Consider the following 13,707-nt stretch of genomic DNA (forward strand, 5'->3'; position numbering starts at 1 on the left):
CTCCAGTGTCACTGCTGCTGTCTCCTCTCCTGTCCTCTTTGTCCTGGAGGGTTTAATACCATTTAAAAAATCCCTTCACTGTCATTCTAGGGCAAATTCAGAAAAGGGTGATAATAAATGCGTGTGTTTACCTAAATATGACTTTCTGAATGTTACCTTCTCTGACACCCCTAAGTATGCCTCAGGTGTGCCTGAAAGGGACCAGTTCCCTGATGAAAACTCATTCCATTCCCACCGTTTCTTAAGGACTGACTATGTGCCAGGCGCGCCGAAGACATGAATTCTAAACCTCACAACTCTACGCAGTGGTCAGCATTACCCTGTTCCCAGATGAAGAGACTGAGGTTCACAGTAATCAGCAAGCCGAAGAGCCTGCTAGGCCTGACTCTTCTGCCTTGGCAGTCCTAGCTGGGCTTAACTACCAGGCCTCCCACTCTGGGCGCCCCCCCTTCCCTCAGCTGGGGGTCTACGGCTCGAATAGCACTAACAACCATCACTAGCCCCAGGGAGGTGCTGTCTCACCCTCATCCACAGCTGTCCCTGAACTTGAATCCTTCCCTTGTCCTTCCCTCCTCCTTCACTGTGACAGAGCCAGCCAGGTATCGTCTCAGTGAAGGGAGCAAACCAGAAACAGCAGAAAGGTTTCCAGAGGAAACAGGCCTGGTGCCTGACCCCCGCCCAGGTCAGCACAACCTCGGGACACTCACCTCCCTGAAGCCTAGAGATCCCGCAGTGACCACTTCAGCGGCCCCCACCCCACGTGGGCCAGGCCCTACCCTCCAGGGTGATGAGTCCTTCTCCTTTCTAATTTCTATTATATTTTAATCTTTTTTTTTCACTTTAAAAGATCAATAGACTGTTTTTCTACGGCAGTTTTAGGTTTGCGGAAGTCTGAGCAGAAAATATAGAGAATTTCCATGTACAATTGCTGGATTGTGCAGTAAGAGCATGATTTATAAGAAATGGCCAAACTGTCTTCCTCAGTGTCTGAGCCATTCTGTATCCCCAACAGCAGTGCACAGAAGTCCCTGCAGTTCCACTAAGGAACCATCCCTCCCACGTCGCCCTCCCTGTGGGCTGGGCCCAGTCTCTGGGGAGATGAGCCCCACCCTCCTAAGCCCCTCCCCTCCCCTTCCACTGCTCGGGAGCGATCTGCGGGACTGGAGTTCCCGCTGGCCTGGGACAGACACCAACCACATCTGGGTCTCACAAAGCAAGGGTGTTGGGCGGGTTGAATTCATCTGTTTCTTGGGGATTTTCCTCTGAGGAAGTCAAAGCAGGTGACTCACTTAAAATAAACGCATATGCCTCAGAACAGGGCCTCGCCCCCAGGGGAGAGAACAGGGCAGCAGACCTGTCTGGCTCTGCCACCGGGAGGCTGGGGCAAGTCCCTCCAGCTCACTGGGCAGCCGTGAGGGTCCGGTGAGGGAACCATGGCCAAGGCCTGGAGCAGCACCTGCTGGGGTGCAGGGGGGGAGGGGCAGAGCAAGAGGTGAAGGGGGGTGCTTGCAGGAAGGAGGCCCCCAGGAGATGGGCAGGTGAGTGGCGGCACTGGGCCACTCTCGGGGAGATGAAGGGACAGAGGTGAGTGGCCCCCCTTGGTGATCCTCCCTGACAGCGTCTACAGTTGCTGACCTGAACAACAGCCAGTAAGGGGCATCTGGGGCTCAACCAGCTTTTGTAGCAGCGACATCATACACGTGGTGCCTCCCTCGCTCTCAGGATCACCTGGTGGGGCTGTGAGTCCTTCACTGGCTCTGTTGTAGGCACTAGAGGCACCGCTGTGTGAGCAAAATGTGGAGTGCCCAGTCGGGGCGGGAAGCAGACAGTCAAGGAGTAAGTGAGGAAGCACTGTTGCTCCAGTTGGGTGACAGGGGCTAGACAGAGCAGTGCTGGAGGGCCCCGCTCTCAGGAGTGACAGGGCACAGAGGCCTAATGGAGGTGGGACAGCGAGCTGTGGGAAGCCCTGGCGGAGAGTGTCCTGGGTCGAGGAACCAGCAGGACACAGCAGAGGAACAGGCCTGGCACAGGAGCAAAGGAAAGAAGGCTGGGGCGGCCTGAGGGCAGCCAGGACGGAGGAGAGAAGTCAGATCATAAGAGGGTAAACAGGCCCATCACCAGGGTCCGAGGCCATGGGAAGGTGGGTGGGTTTTTATCCTAAGCGAGATGGGAGCCACAGAAGGGCTGGGCCCTGAGTACTGGCGGGGGGACCAAGGAGGAAGTATCTCTGCTGCCTGAGAGAGAGGAGCTGCCAGTGGAGGTGGTGGCCTAGGGACGGATTTGGGTATATTTTGGAGGCAGCACCACAGGCCCGCTGATGAATCACGTGGTCGAGAGGAGAGAAAAACAAGACTCAAAGCCAGCTCTCAAGCTCCTAGCCTGGTCTGCTGGAGACACAGGTGTGCCGTTTACTAAGATGGGAAGGACAGGGAGGAGCAGGTCAGGGATGCGAGTGGGTAGATAAACAACTGAGTTCTGTTCTGGACAGGTGTTACGGGTTGAATTGTGTCCCCTGCCAAAAGATATGTTGAAGTCCTAACTCTCATTACCTATGAATGTGACCTTTTTTAAAAATAGGGTCTTTTAGATGTGATCAAGTTAGGACGAGGTCATCAGGGTGGGCCCTAATCTGATGTGACCGGTGTCCTTGTAGGAGAAGAGACATGGGGAAGAAGACCATGCAAAGATGGAGGCAGAGATGGAGTGATGCAGCTACAAGCCAACGACTGCTGGCAACATCAGAACCTAGGAGGAAGGCATGGAACAGACTCTTCCCTTCATCTTTCAGAGACCGCATGGCCCTCCGACACCTGGGATTTCAGATTTCTAATCTCTAGAACTGTGAGAGAACACACGTCTGTTGTTTTCAGCCACCCGATTTGTGGTACTTGTTACGGCAGCCACAGGAAACTAATGCAGGTTACGCGGAGATGCTAACTAAGAGCCCGACATGTGAGACAGGAGATTCAACCCCGGGCAGTGTGATGCTCACATATGCTTGGACTGTCCTAAGTCACAGGCCTGGATGGTTCTATCAAGGGACAGACAAGCCGAGGCCAGAGTTCTGACCTGACACTGGAAACAGGATTAGCAGGGAGGTAGGAGGAACCAGGGGAGTGTGCGGAATCCTAGGAGCTGAGAGAAGAAAGTGCTTCTAGAAGGAGGCAGAGAGAGACTGACAGTGGCTGATTCTGCTGAGAGATGAAATAAGATGAGGACTGAAACTGATCATTGTACTTGGAACATGAAGGGCCCCAGTGGCCTGGGGAGCGGGTTCCCTGGAGTGAACGGTGATGGGGAGACTATGACCAATAGTTGGGCCTTTTAAGGGGTTTAGCTGAAAGACGGACAGAGAAATAGGCAAATAGCTGGAGGAAGACATACGGTCAGGGGGGAGTTCTGTTTTTAAGGTGGAAGAAGCTGGAGCAAGTGAGTGAGAAGATGGGAGGGAAAACGGGCAGGGGAGGATGGAGGCTGTCTGCATGGGGCGGTGGGAGAGGCAGGCCCTGGACAAGAGCCGGTGGTTAGAGCCCTGGAGTGGACGGAACTGGCTGGAGGGAGGACAGAGTGTGCAGGCGGGTTTTGTGGTGGACAATGGCTCTGTTCTTCCTGGGAAGCAAGAATGGTAATCAGCTAAAATGGGGGTTGGAAGGAATGTTGGTTAATTTTGGAGGGAAGAAGATATGAATATTACAGAAGAGAAAACTGAGGGTCAGGGAGGCTAAGAGGCTAGTAAAGAGTGGTCCAGCCGACTCCCCCAAGTAGGCCTCTGGGTCTTCTCCCCAGCCTAGCACAGGGGGGAATTGGTCATTTGTCCTCCCAAGCACATGTATACATTAAAGAAAAGGCAGGAGGGCCAGAAAGAGGCTACTGAGCAAACTTAGGCCAGAATTCCCGCAGTGACACTGGGTAAAAGTGAGATACCTAAGCCTTCTTAGCTTGGGGTCAGTCTAGCTTCACAAGTCCTGTCCCCGCCCCTCTAAGGAGACAGGAAATGGGAGAAGGACCCCATGCCCAGGGCCCCTGCCATCCAGCCAGAAGCCCTGTGACAGAGAGGAAGCCAGAGGCAGACCTAGTACCTCCTGAGCCCCCTGCCTCTGCCCCCTCCCCTCCCCTCTATCAGCAGAGCCTGAAGATGGAGGCCGAGACTCCTACCTAGAGCAGCGCCTGCCTCGTGCCAGTATGAGTGCCCCCTGCCAGGCACATCCAGTTCTCATCCCCTGAGGGGGGAGCAGGTGCAAGGGGAGTTTTAGACAGGATCACACTGGAGTTCAAGCCCCTCCTCCCCCAACCTGAGGACCAATCAGGGCTGGTCAAAATCCCTAGAGCCTCCACTTCTCACCCCAAAGGAGTCGCTGACCCCCCTGGGCACTCACATGACCTTGCGCAGACAGAGCCCTTAGTAACTACGAAGCACTCCCACATCCACCAGCTTCTCAATATTCCCAGCAAAAGCATCACATGGGGGCTACCGATGCCTGTTTTGTTGAATGGACAGATGATGAATGACTGAATGAATGAATGGGGATGAGGCCCAGTGAAGGGACTCTCTCAGCATCACAGAGCTGGGAAGTAGCAGAAAGGGCACAAATCTGGGCCTGATTTCCCTGTAGTGGCCGCGGCCAGCAGGTGCCCTCAGATCCCAGGTATCCCCAAGGACAGCTCAGTGAGGCTGTAAGTCAGCCTGCCTGAACACTTTGGGTTACTAGCTGATTAAATGTCTGAAACACACAACCCTGGGACAGGGGTCTTGAGTTCTCTGGTCCCCAGACTTTTCCAGTACAGGACTGGCACATCCACATAGGTGGGCTGGATCCATGGATATCAATGATAGCTAACATTTATGGGCACTTAACTAAGTATCAATTACCATCTAAAGGCATGACATGTGTTCATGCATTTCAATCTACAAGGGAGGTACTATTAAAGCTCCCGTTTTATAGATGGGAAGACTGAGGCCCAGAAAAGTTAAGACACTTGTCCAGGGTCACACAGCAACACTGTCCAGGGCCCGCTTCACCTGTCTCCCTGGCCACTCCGTAGTTCTGCCAAGGAGTGGGTGCCTCAGCCTAGACCCCCGCTGAGCACCCCCAGGGTCCAGCTCAGCCACGTGGGGTGGAGTAAGGGGTGGGGGACTCACCAGCACGCGGTCTCCCAGGCGCAGGTCCTTGTCGCCTCGCTTCACAGATCCACTGTCTGAGAGGTTGGAGCCAGACTCGTTGCCGGTCTTGACGGAGCTGTTGAGGACGCTCTCCCGCAGCGGGATGACGCGGCTGGTCAGCGGCGGCGTGGCCGTGCCCGAATGCAGCGACAGGTTCTGGGCGGTCAGCGACTCGACCGAGTGGGCATCGCTGCCCGAGCCCTCGGCCGTGGGCTGCCGGGTCAGCTTGGAGGGCCGCGTGAAGATGCCCTGCAGGGCCGGGCACTCGAAGTAGCGCACGCCGCCCACGGCGCCGTCGTTCTTGCCCACCGGCTCGTCCAGCACCACGCCCGCCCACTGGCCCGGCGCGAACTGCGTCTCGCCCAGGTACTGCACCACGCCCGGCTTCACGCCGTTCACCCACACGCGCTCGCCCACCACGAAGTCCCCCAGGAACTCATCGCCCACCTCCGCCGCCTTCGCGCCGGGCTTCTCGGGGGCGGCGGGGGCCGCGGCGGAGGGGCCCGAGGCCTGCTTGTGCAGCGGGGAGCCTGCGGAGCGAGGAGAGAGGCAGCGGTTAGGGCTGGGGTGGGGGTGGGGCTGGTCCCTCGGCGGCCCCGGGGGCGCCGTCAGGCTGGAAGGGGCCAGTGCTGGCTGACTAAAGGGGACACTGAGGCAGACAGGGCTGGGAGTGGGGCCTGGGGCAGGTCTCTCATTCCTCCCCGTCCGTGGGCATCCCTAGAGCTCTCCCTACTCTGCCAACCCCCCTGGAGAAGTCTAGGGATTAAGAGCGCAGGCAGTGCCTCCTCAGACGCGGTAGCTTTCCGCAGCTCAGGGTGACTCAAAATCAAGGGCAGAAGGGACCCATGACTGAGGGTTACAAGCTGCTACTTCCCCACCCACGTGGGCTCAGGCCGTCAGCTGTTAATCTGAGACCACCCATAGTCCCATATGAAACTCAAGAGTTTTTTTAGGGGGTCTCTGTGCTCCCCCATCCCCCTAGACAGCTCTGGGCCTGACAAAAGGCTCCTAACTATTCCTTGACAGCTGGCAACGGATGTCTTGGGGCAAGCAAGGCGCTAGAAAACCCTCTTACTCTACTTTTGAGTCTCCGTCTCCTCCCCACCCCCTAAGCTGCAGCCCAACCTCACTGTGCACAGACCAGGAACAGTGGTGGAGGGTGGGAGAGGCAGAAGCAAGCACTTAATCTCATCTCTGGGACTGAACTCCAGGCTCTCAGGCTTGAACTGGGTTCCCTAATCCAGCCCCTGCTAGTAGAAAGAAGGCTCAGAGAGGTGAGGGCCTTACCCATAGCCACATAGCAGAAATGGCAACTCAAACCCTCGGAGGGGGCCTGCCTCCCAGGCCTGGGCTCTAATGTGCTCTAGACTCAGAAAAGGAAGGGGGGGGCAACCTGTTCACAGTCACTCATAAGAGGACATGGTGGGCTTGAACCCACCATGCTTTGTGTGTCTGGCTCCTGGGCCACATGCAGGGCCTCTGCTATGAGTGGGTGCTTGGAAAGCCTGCCCATTTGTACCTCAAGGCTGCCTCCCGCTTCCTGCCAGACCAAGCATCAGTCAGAGAAGGACTCATCCTCTTCCTCCTCTACTCCAGAGGGGGAAGACCGATGGGGACAGGAGGCAAGCAGATACTGCCATGCCTCACCAGAGCTGCCTGTGTTTCTGGTCCCTTCCATGGGCAGCCAGTAAAGGGGCCAGAGGGCAGCGGCTCCCACCAGCATCATCCTTGCACCCAAGGCCAAGGAGCCCAGGGCTCCTGAATGGCTGTGGCCCAGGTGAGAGCCTGTCCCTATCTGTCCTCTTTGCTTAGAGCAGAGTAGGGTCCCAGGTCACGGGGGACCCCGCGCAGCTATTCTTGGCAAGGAGCTGCCTCCTCAGCTGTCCTCCTCCCAGCTGTCCCAGCCCAGGCAGACCCTCAGGTAATCTTTCTTCCCCACCCCTACCCCTTCCACGGGTCCCAGGCCCGGGGACCAGTTGTTTCAGCAGCTGCTAAAATCCAGGTCACGAGCCTGGTACCACACTTGGGTGTTCTGCTTCATTTGTCCTTTTTGGTGCCCCAGACTCACAGGCACAAATCTTCACCAGATCCTCCACTCACACTGGGAAGCCTTCTGCTGCCTGAGCTTGTGAAGGCGTGGGAATTCCAGCAGAGCCCCCTTCCCTCCAGGGAGCCATGAGTAACACATTGCCTAGGCCTGGCCAAGCCCCTTCCCATATCTGGGCCTCACTTTCCCTGTGGGCAACAAAGGGCAAGGTCAGAGATTGCTAGGGTCCCGGCCGGCACTGACATCCTAAGAGCCACGCCGTAGCCAGTGTGTTGTCAGAGCTATGAGACCCAACTGACGGGCCCCGCCCCTGGGGCAGGCTCCGGAAGCTCCCTGAAAGCTGGGCCTAGGCCTCGCTGCCCTCATAGTTCCTGCCTGGACCAGCAGTGGCTCAGTAAAGCCCCAGAAAGCAAAGGACAGCGACAGACTTAAGCCTCACGCCAGCAGCTGGTCCTTCCCCAGACACTGGGCACAAGGGAATTGACTGTCGGTTTCAAGTTCAAAGCAGAACTTTGATGAAAAGAGCAAAAGGATGTGGTAGGGAGAGGCAGCAGCTGGTGGCCTGGTCCAGTGTGGTGGGGGCAGGGGAGTGGTTGGGGGGGCGCCCAGATGAGAATGCATCCTCCCCTCCTTCCACAAGGACCTTGGTCCCGGCCTGCCTGGGAAAGCGGGGACAGACATTTATCATATCTGCTGAATCTCAGCCACCAGGGACCCCATTCACTGAGCACCCAGTATCAAATTCAGGCCCAACAAAGGGATGGGGGCTGGGGAGCAACAGGCCGGCAGCTACAACTTGGCTGGCCTCTTGCCTGGCAGGAAGGGACCAAGGTCCACGGGGGCCTGCGGCTAGGGAGAGAAGGCTCACTGAGAATGGGCTGGGAGCACCTCCTAGAATCTCAGCCTTAACGGTCACACAGCTTGCTCCCCCACCTCCTCAGAGGAGCCCTCCCTGACTGCTTCATCTAAAAGCCCACCTACCCATAGCACTCTCTACCCACTTTATTCTTCTAGAAATTTATCCCCTGTCTTCACCCATGTATGTCTGCCTCCCAGACTTAAATGGAAGCTCATGAGGGCTGTTTCCTCTGTTACACCGCCTGCTCAGAACTGGGGCCCAGCCCGGCTCTGCACTGGGTGCACAGAATCTTCACACCCGAGCTAAAGGGAGTCACTCCCATTTCTTCAGTCCAGGAAACTGAGGCTCACTCAGGCAGCTTCTGTTTCACCTGGTGTCCCTTCCACCTCTGTACCTCTCTGAGCACTTCCCGTTTTCCCTGGGTTTCTAGAGGAAAGCTAAGAACCCTCTTCTCCTTTTAGGAGCAAACCTCCATCCCCTTTTGGTCTCTCCTGGGACCCACCTCCCCACCACCTCTCTTCTCCCCTCACTGGCCCTCCAACAGAGCCCACGTGTGGCACGAACACCCCTCTGGACCACAAACAGCTTCCCCACCTCATCCCCCTCCTGCTGTCGCTCATTCTCCTTCCCAGCAAACGAGCTTCTCTCTCTCTATTTAAATGTTTATTATGCAGATCGTTCATGTCCACTGCAGAAAAATATAACAAGATACTGATTTTTTACAAAAATAAAGCACCTATAACTCCATCATATAAACATAATCACAGTTAACACCTTGGCGTGTGTCTTTCCAGGCTTTATCCAGTGCGTGTTCATGTGTATATATGTGTGTGTGTGTGTGTATTTATGTATCTATATAGTACTTAACAGTCAAACACACGAGACAGGTTGTATTTAAATATTACTTGGTCCTCTGCTCTTGCCGTGGGTATTTTTCCATCCAGCAGCATCTAGAAGAAGTGGTTCCATCCCTGACAAGACTGCTCCCCAGTCCCTCTCTGACCCTCAGCTCCCGACCCCTCCCCGCTGTGGAAACCGCTCCTGTGAGGATGCCACGGCCTCCTCGCTGCACCGCAGCGGGCCCCTCCTGGCCTCATGGTGCCTGCCCTGGTGTCCACCTCCTCTCAAGCCTCCCTGCTCCCGTGACAGGACTGGCGGCCTCTCCGCCTCCTCCATCCCGGCCCACCCCGGTGGTCCCTTCAAAGGGGCAGTCTCCGTCTACTACTCTCTCCACCTACATTCCAGCCAGTGGTGTGCTGAGAAAGGCTTAACAACTAGCTCTCTAAGAGAAAAAAAAAAAACCCTGCTTGGTAGCATTTCCCACTTTCCATAGCGTAAATTCCCCCATTGTGGTCCATCTCAAGCTACCTGCGTATCACTCAACATGGAGTCAGGAAAAGATTATAGTAGTTGCATCACAGAGTAAATAACCTCAAAAACATAGACACTATAAACTCTTACTCGTAGTAAACAGCAATATTTCACTAGTAGTAAAATAGTAGAAGCAGCAGTGGCATAAACACTAGAGTAGGAGTACTACTAGAAGTCATGGGTTTTCATATTTATCACCCGTGTTTTTAATAGGATGTAATTAACTGTAAGTTCATGCAATCTGATTGCTTAAATAATGGCTGTTTAATAGCTGGCTTGCAAAATTCCTGACAATTTCACAATTGGTTTTTATGAGCCAAGGCAGGCCGGCACCAGCACACCATTGGCCCTATCCCAGCCCCGACCCTGGACCGGGCCCATGTAAGACCGATCGAAATTCTGCAGACCCCATGAATGAGAGACAGGAAGTCCCTGACCTGTCTCCAATGCAGGGAGCAGACAAGGAGGGGGCAAGAGGCAGGAAAAATACCCCTCTTCTCTAGTCAGTACCTGGGAACCCTGATCTACCCTGTGCCCCCCATCATCTAACCTCTCCTGCACCTTTAGCTACTGCTTATATCCTGCCACATTTCTGCTTTTTCTTTAAATTACTTTTTTAAATTAATAAATTCTCCTTATAAAAGAGCCAAATGACACAGGACGATGTAGAATGAAGCTGGGCCCCAACTGTTCTCCCCAGTCCCTTCCCTGCCCATCAGACCTGCCCTTCCAGCAGCTGCCTCCTCCTGGATGTCTCCCAGGACTTCACACTTGACATTCTGAACCAAAGTGACCCCACCCCTTAGATCCCCTTCTATTCCCATCTCAGGACTGCTCCCCACACACTGATTTACTCAGGCACAAACCCTCATTGCTCCTCCCCTTCCCTCCCCGCGATCCAGTTATTCATCAAGACCTAGCAATTCCACAGAAGAAAGAACTCCTAAATCCACAGCTGTCTCTAGAGGCTCAGAAGCCCTTCCTGAGATCAAGCCCTTGAGATTTCACATTTTGCCCAGCAAAGAAGCTACCAGAAGGGTTTTCCAGCCTCCAGCCTCCACCCCTCTGCTCCAGGCCCTCCTCCAGAGCCGTCAGAGTGAGCCCTCTGAAGGTAAACCCAACCACACTATCACTCCCCTGATTCATTTAAACTCTTGATAGGGATCACTATTTACGTTAATCTTTGGCTTTTATGATAAGCCCATGTTACTTGTGTAATAAAATGAATAACACATAATAAAAATGAAATACAGTATTTTAAAAAGACAATAATAAAACAGGGAATGTCATCTTTGGCCCATTTCCCAAGGAAATACTTCAGAAAGTTTTTTTAACTAACTCGCTGTCATTCACAAAACAAATAGACAAAAACTTGGATCTAAGTGTCCCCAAAATAGGGAGCAGTTATATAAAATATAGTCAAGTCTTTTGGATAATTAAGTAATATTTAAAAGTAATTCTTCCAGTTTACATGGGAAAGTGTTTATGATGTGATGCTTGGTAAGAAAGGGTTCAAGAGTGTCCCAACACACAGCACATGGGCACGAATGCCTGGGGATAAGGAATTAATTAAAAAAACAAAAGCCTTGCAGGGACCCACAGTGACAGTATGACATGAACCAAGGAGCACAATGAAGTCAGCCCTCTGTCCCTGAAGGCCAGAGGGAAAAAAGCGTACCTGTGCTAGGACCCAGGTGCGGGTCCCTCAGGGAGGTAGTCAGTTCTCTAAATGTTCCAAAGAACATAGTTCCACAGGGTGTCAGCGTCATGAAAACAAAACCTTCATCTCCAAATGCAAACAAAATTGAGAAACGCGCGTAACCAAAGTTAAGGTTATTTTGCTCTAGGACTTGTCAGAGCCTTTAATGTGCTAATGAGCAGCGTGACAACTTAGGAGGGGATGTAAATAAAGTGACTACATGATTCATCATCGAAAACCAGACACTACAGACAGAAAGGAGGTGCTATTAATACAGCACCAGGCCCAGACTACAGGCATAAACCAGGGCTGTCCCAGGCAGTACGTGGTCACCCTGACCTGAAAGTACAGTATTTTCCTTTCTGTATCATTTGAGGAAAGCTTGCCTGCCCATGGGACCAGCTCCAACACCCTTCATCGGCACCGCCACCCCTCAGAGCTCTGTTCTTCCCTAGTTTGCACAATCTGCCTCCCGAGCTGGCAGGGAATGCGTCTGTGCCCCACCCAGAACACAAGCCCTGGGAAGTGGGGTCCACACCAACCCCCTCTCCATGCCGGGAACCCGGGACTCAGCTGAAATGCAGCCTGGCCACGACCGTGACCTTCCCCTCCTGGTGGTCCCAAAGCAACATACATAAATGCCCCACAAACCCCAAAGCAGCTTTCTGCTCTAAGACCTCTGCTGTACCAGCAGGTACTGTATACAGAGGTCTAAGGGAAGGGAAGGGGACTCTACAGCATTCCTCAAGGGAGCCAGCTTTCCCACCGTGAGCCCTCCAGCCCAGTCCACCCTCCCATCAGTCTCTTGACCTCAGTCCCTTGACAGCACCCCACCAATATGGTCTCTGCGGAGACCCCTCCCAACCCATCCTTACTAAGGCAGGGCCCACCCACTATGGCCACCAAAGGCACAGCACCTCCCCTGCTATGCTGTCTCCAGCTATCCATCCCTGAAGAAGGGACCCCCTACCAGCACCCAGTCCCAAGGATTGCTCAGCGTCCTTCCTGAGCCAAAAGGAATGCAGGAGTCCTCTTCTGTTCCCCTTACCCCCAAACCAGGGGGACAGAGTCCCACCCAGCAGCTTCAGCTGCCGACCCAGGGAGAAATTCATGGGAGGCTTACCCTGGAAAGAGCAGAGCCAGCTCCCCATGGAGAAGCCCTACTATGGCCATGCCAGCCGCGGCAGGCAGGCACGGGCAGCTGGGCCCCTGATCCTCAACCCTGGCCCCTCCATCTCTGATCAATTCTGGGCGACGTCAGGAGCATTAGAAGGCTGCCCTGCCCCCAGCCCCTCCGCAGCCCAGCCACAGAAAAGCTTAGCTTGGCTTTCCCCATCCTGATGCCATTAAAAAGTTTAGGATGTGGTTAGAGGAGAGTAGGGAGAGTTGACCTTGAAGGGAGTGAGTGCTGCCCGGGGCTGGTGCTGGCTCTGCAGGAGCAGGGCTGGAAGTTGGTCCTGGTTCTACCAGGTTTGCACAGCATCTGGGACAAGTCAGTTAAAATGGGGATGATGTCCCCCCAGGGAGCATGGGGACCAAGGGGAAAGACACAAACCTCCGAGGGTAGAGTGAGGTGGGATCACTGTCTAGGACTAGAGGCCAGCTGTGAAGCTCTGTGGGTCCTACCCCGGGCACATCAGGCTGGCTCCCACATCTGGAGTACCCATAGGGTGTCGGGGCATCTGGGCCCCAGCTCAATAAGCCAGAACTGGAAAGCTCTGGGACCAGCCTTGCGTAGGCCCCTTGGGGGTATCAAGATACAGGAAGTGGATCCTGCCCCAAGCGGTCCGCTCCTTGCCTGAGGGGGAACTCCCTTGCACACTCATCCTTGACTTCCTGTGTCCTGGGTTCTTGCATATGGAAAGGCCACAGGCACATTGAGGGATAGCTGTGACCATCCTAACGAGAACGGATTGCTTCTCCTAACCTGCCCACACGCCCGGGGTCTGGGCAGAATGTAAGCCTGGACTCAGGACCCGAGCCACCCCAGCAACTCATCCCTGGTTGGGGGGCAGCAGGTGCTAGCAGCCTGAGCCAGCTCTAGATAGACCCAGCCTAGCGTGGGTCTCAACTCCAGCCCTGCCGCTGTCTGGCCCTGTAACTCTGGGCAACTCAGCTGAGAACTCCAAGTCTTAGTTCTGTCTCTTTAAAATGGACAGAAGAGCAGTTCTCTCACTGGTTTCTTAATGAGGAAGAAATGTGATTAGACACGTGCTGCAGGGCCAGCTTATGACAGCAAGTGTCAGACATCATCCCTCCTAGGCAGGACATCTCTGGGGCAGACGACAGTGTCAGGGATGGGAGAGGTTCTCCAGTGACGCACTTGCCCCAGTGGGGAGAAGGGCAGAGGGACGAAGGGCGGAGGGACCTGGACAGTGGCCTGTGTGCTATTCCTTCGCTCAGCAGTCCTGAGTTCTCCCCAGGTCATTGCGACCAGCTCTTCTTGTCCCAAAAGGGACACCCACAGCCTGGCCTGCCCCCACCTGAGGCTCAGAAGCAGCCCCAGGGAAGGGCTAAGGGCTCCCATGCACAGCCTGCTGAGGTCCCATCCTTCCCGCAACTGCCCAGCA

General features: G+C 54.7%; 1 protein-coding gene across 2 annotated transcripts in view; it reads right to left on the reverse strand.

Annotated features, from left to right (window-relative positions):
• CLIP2 (CAP-Gly domain containing linker protein 2) overlaps positions 1-13,707 on the reverse strand; it is a 65,389-nt gene that overhangs the window by 30,618 nt on the left and 21,064 nt on the right. For both annotated transcript variants that reach the window (XM_072943093.1, XM_072943092.1), the window contains exon 3: positions 5,141-5,691. In XM_072943093.1, coding sequence (XP_072799194.1) covers positions 5,141-5,691 — 551 coding nt within the window. The remainder of the gene's footprint in view (positions 1-5,140; positions 5,692-13,707) is intronic.

The sequence above is a fragment of the Vicugna pacos genome, chromosome 18 (assembly GCF_048564905.1).
Source record: "Vicugna pacos chromosome 18, VicPac4, whole genome shotgun sequence".
NCBI classification, from domain to species: Eukaryota; Metazoa; Chordata; class Mammalia; order Artiodactyla; family Camelidae; genus Vicugna; species Vicugna pacos.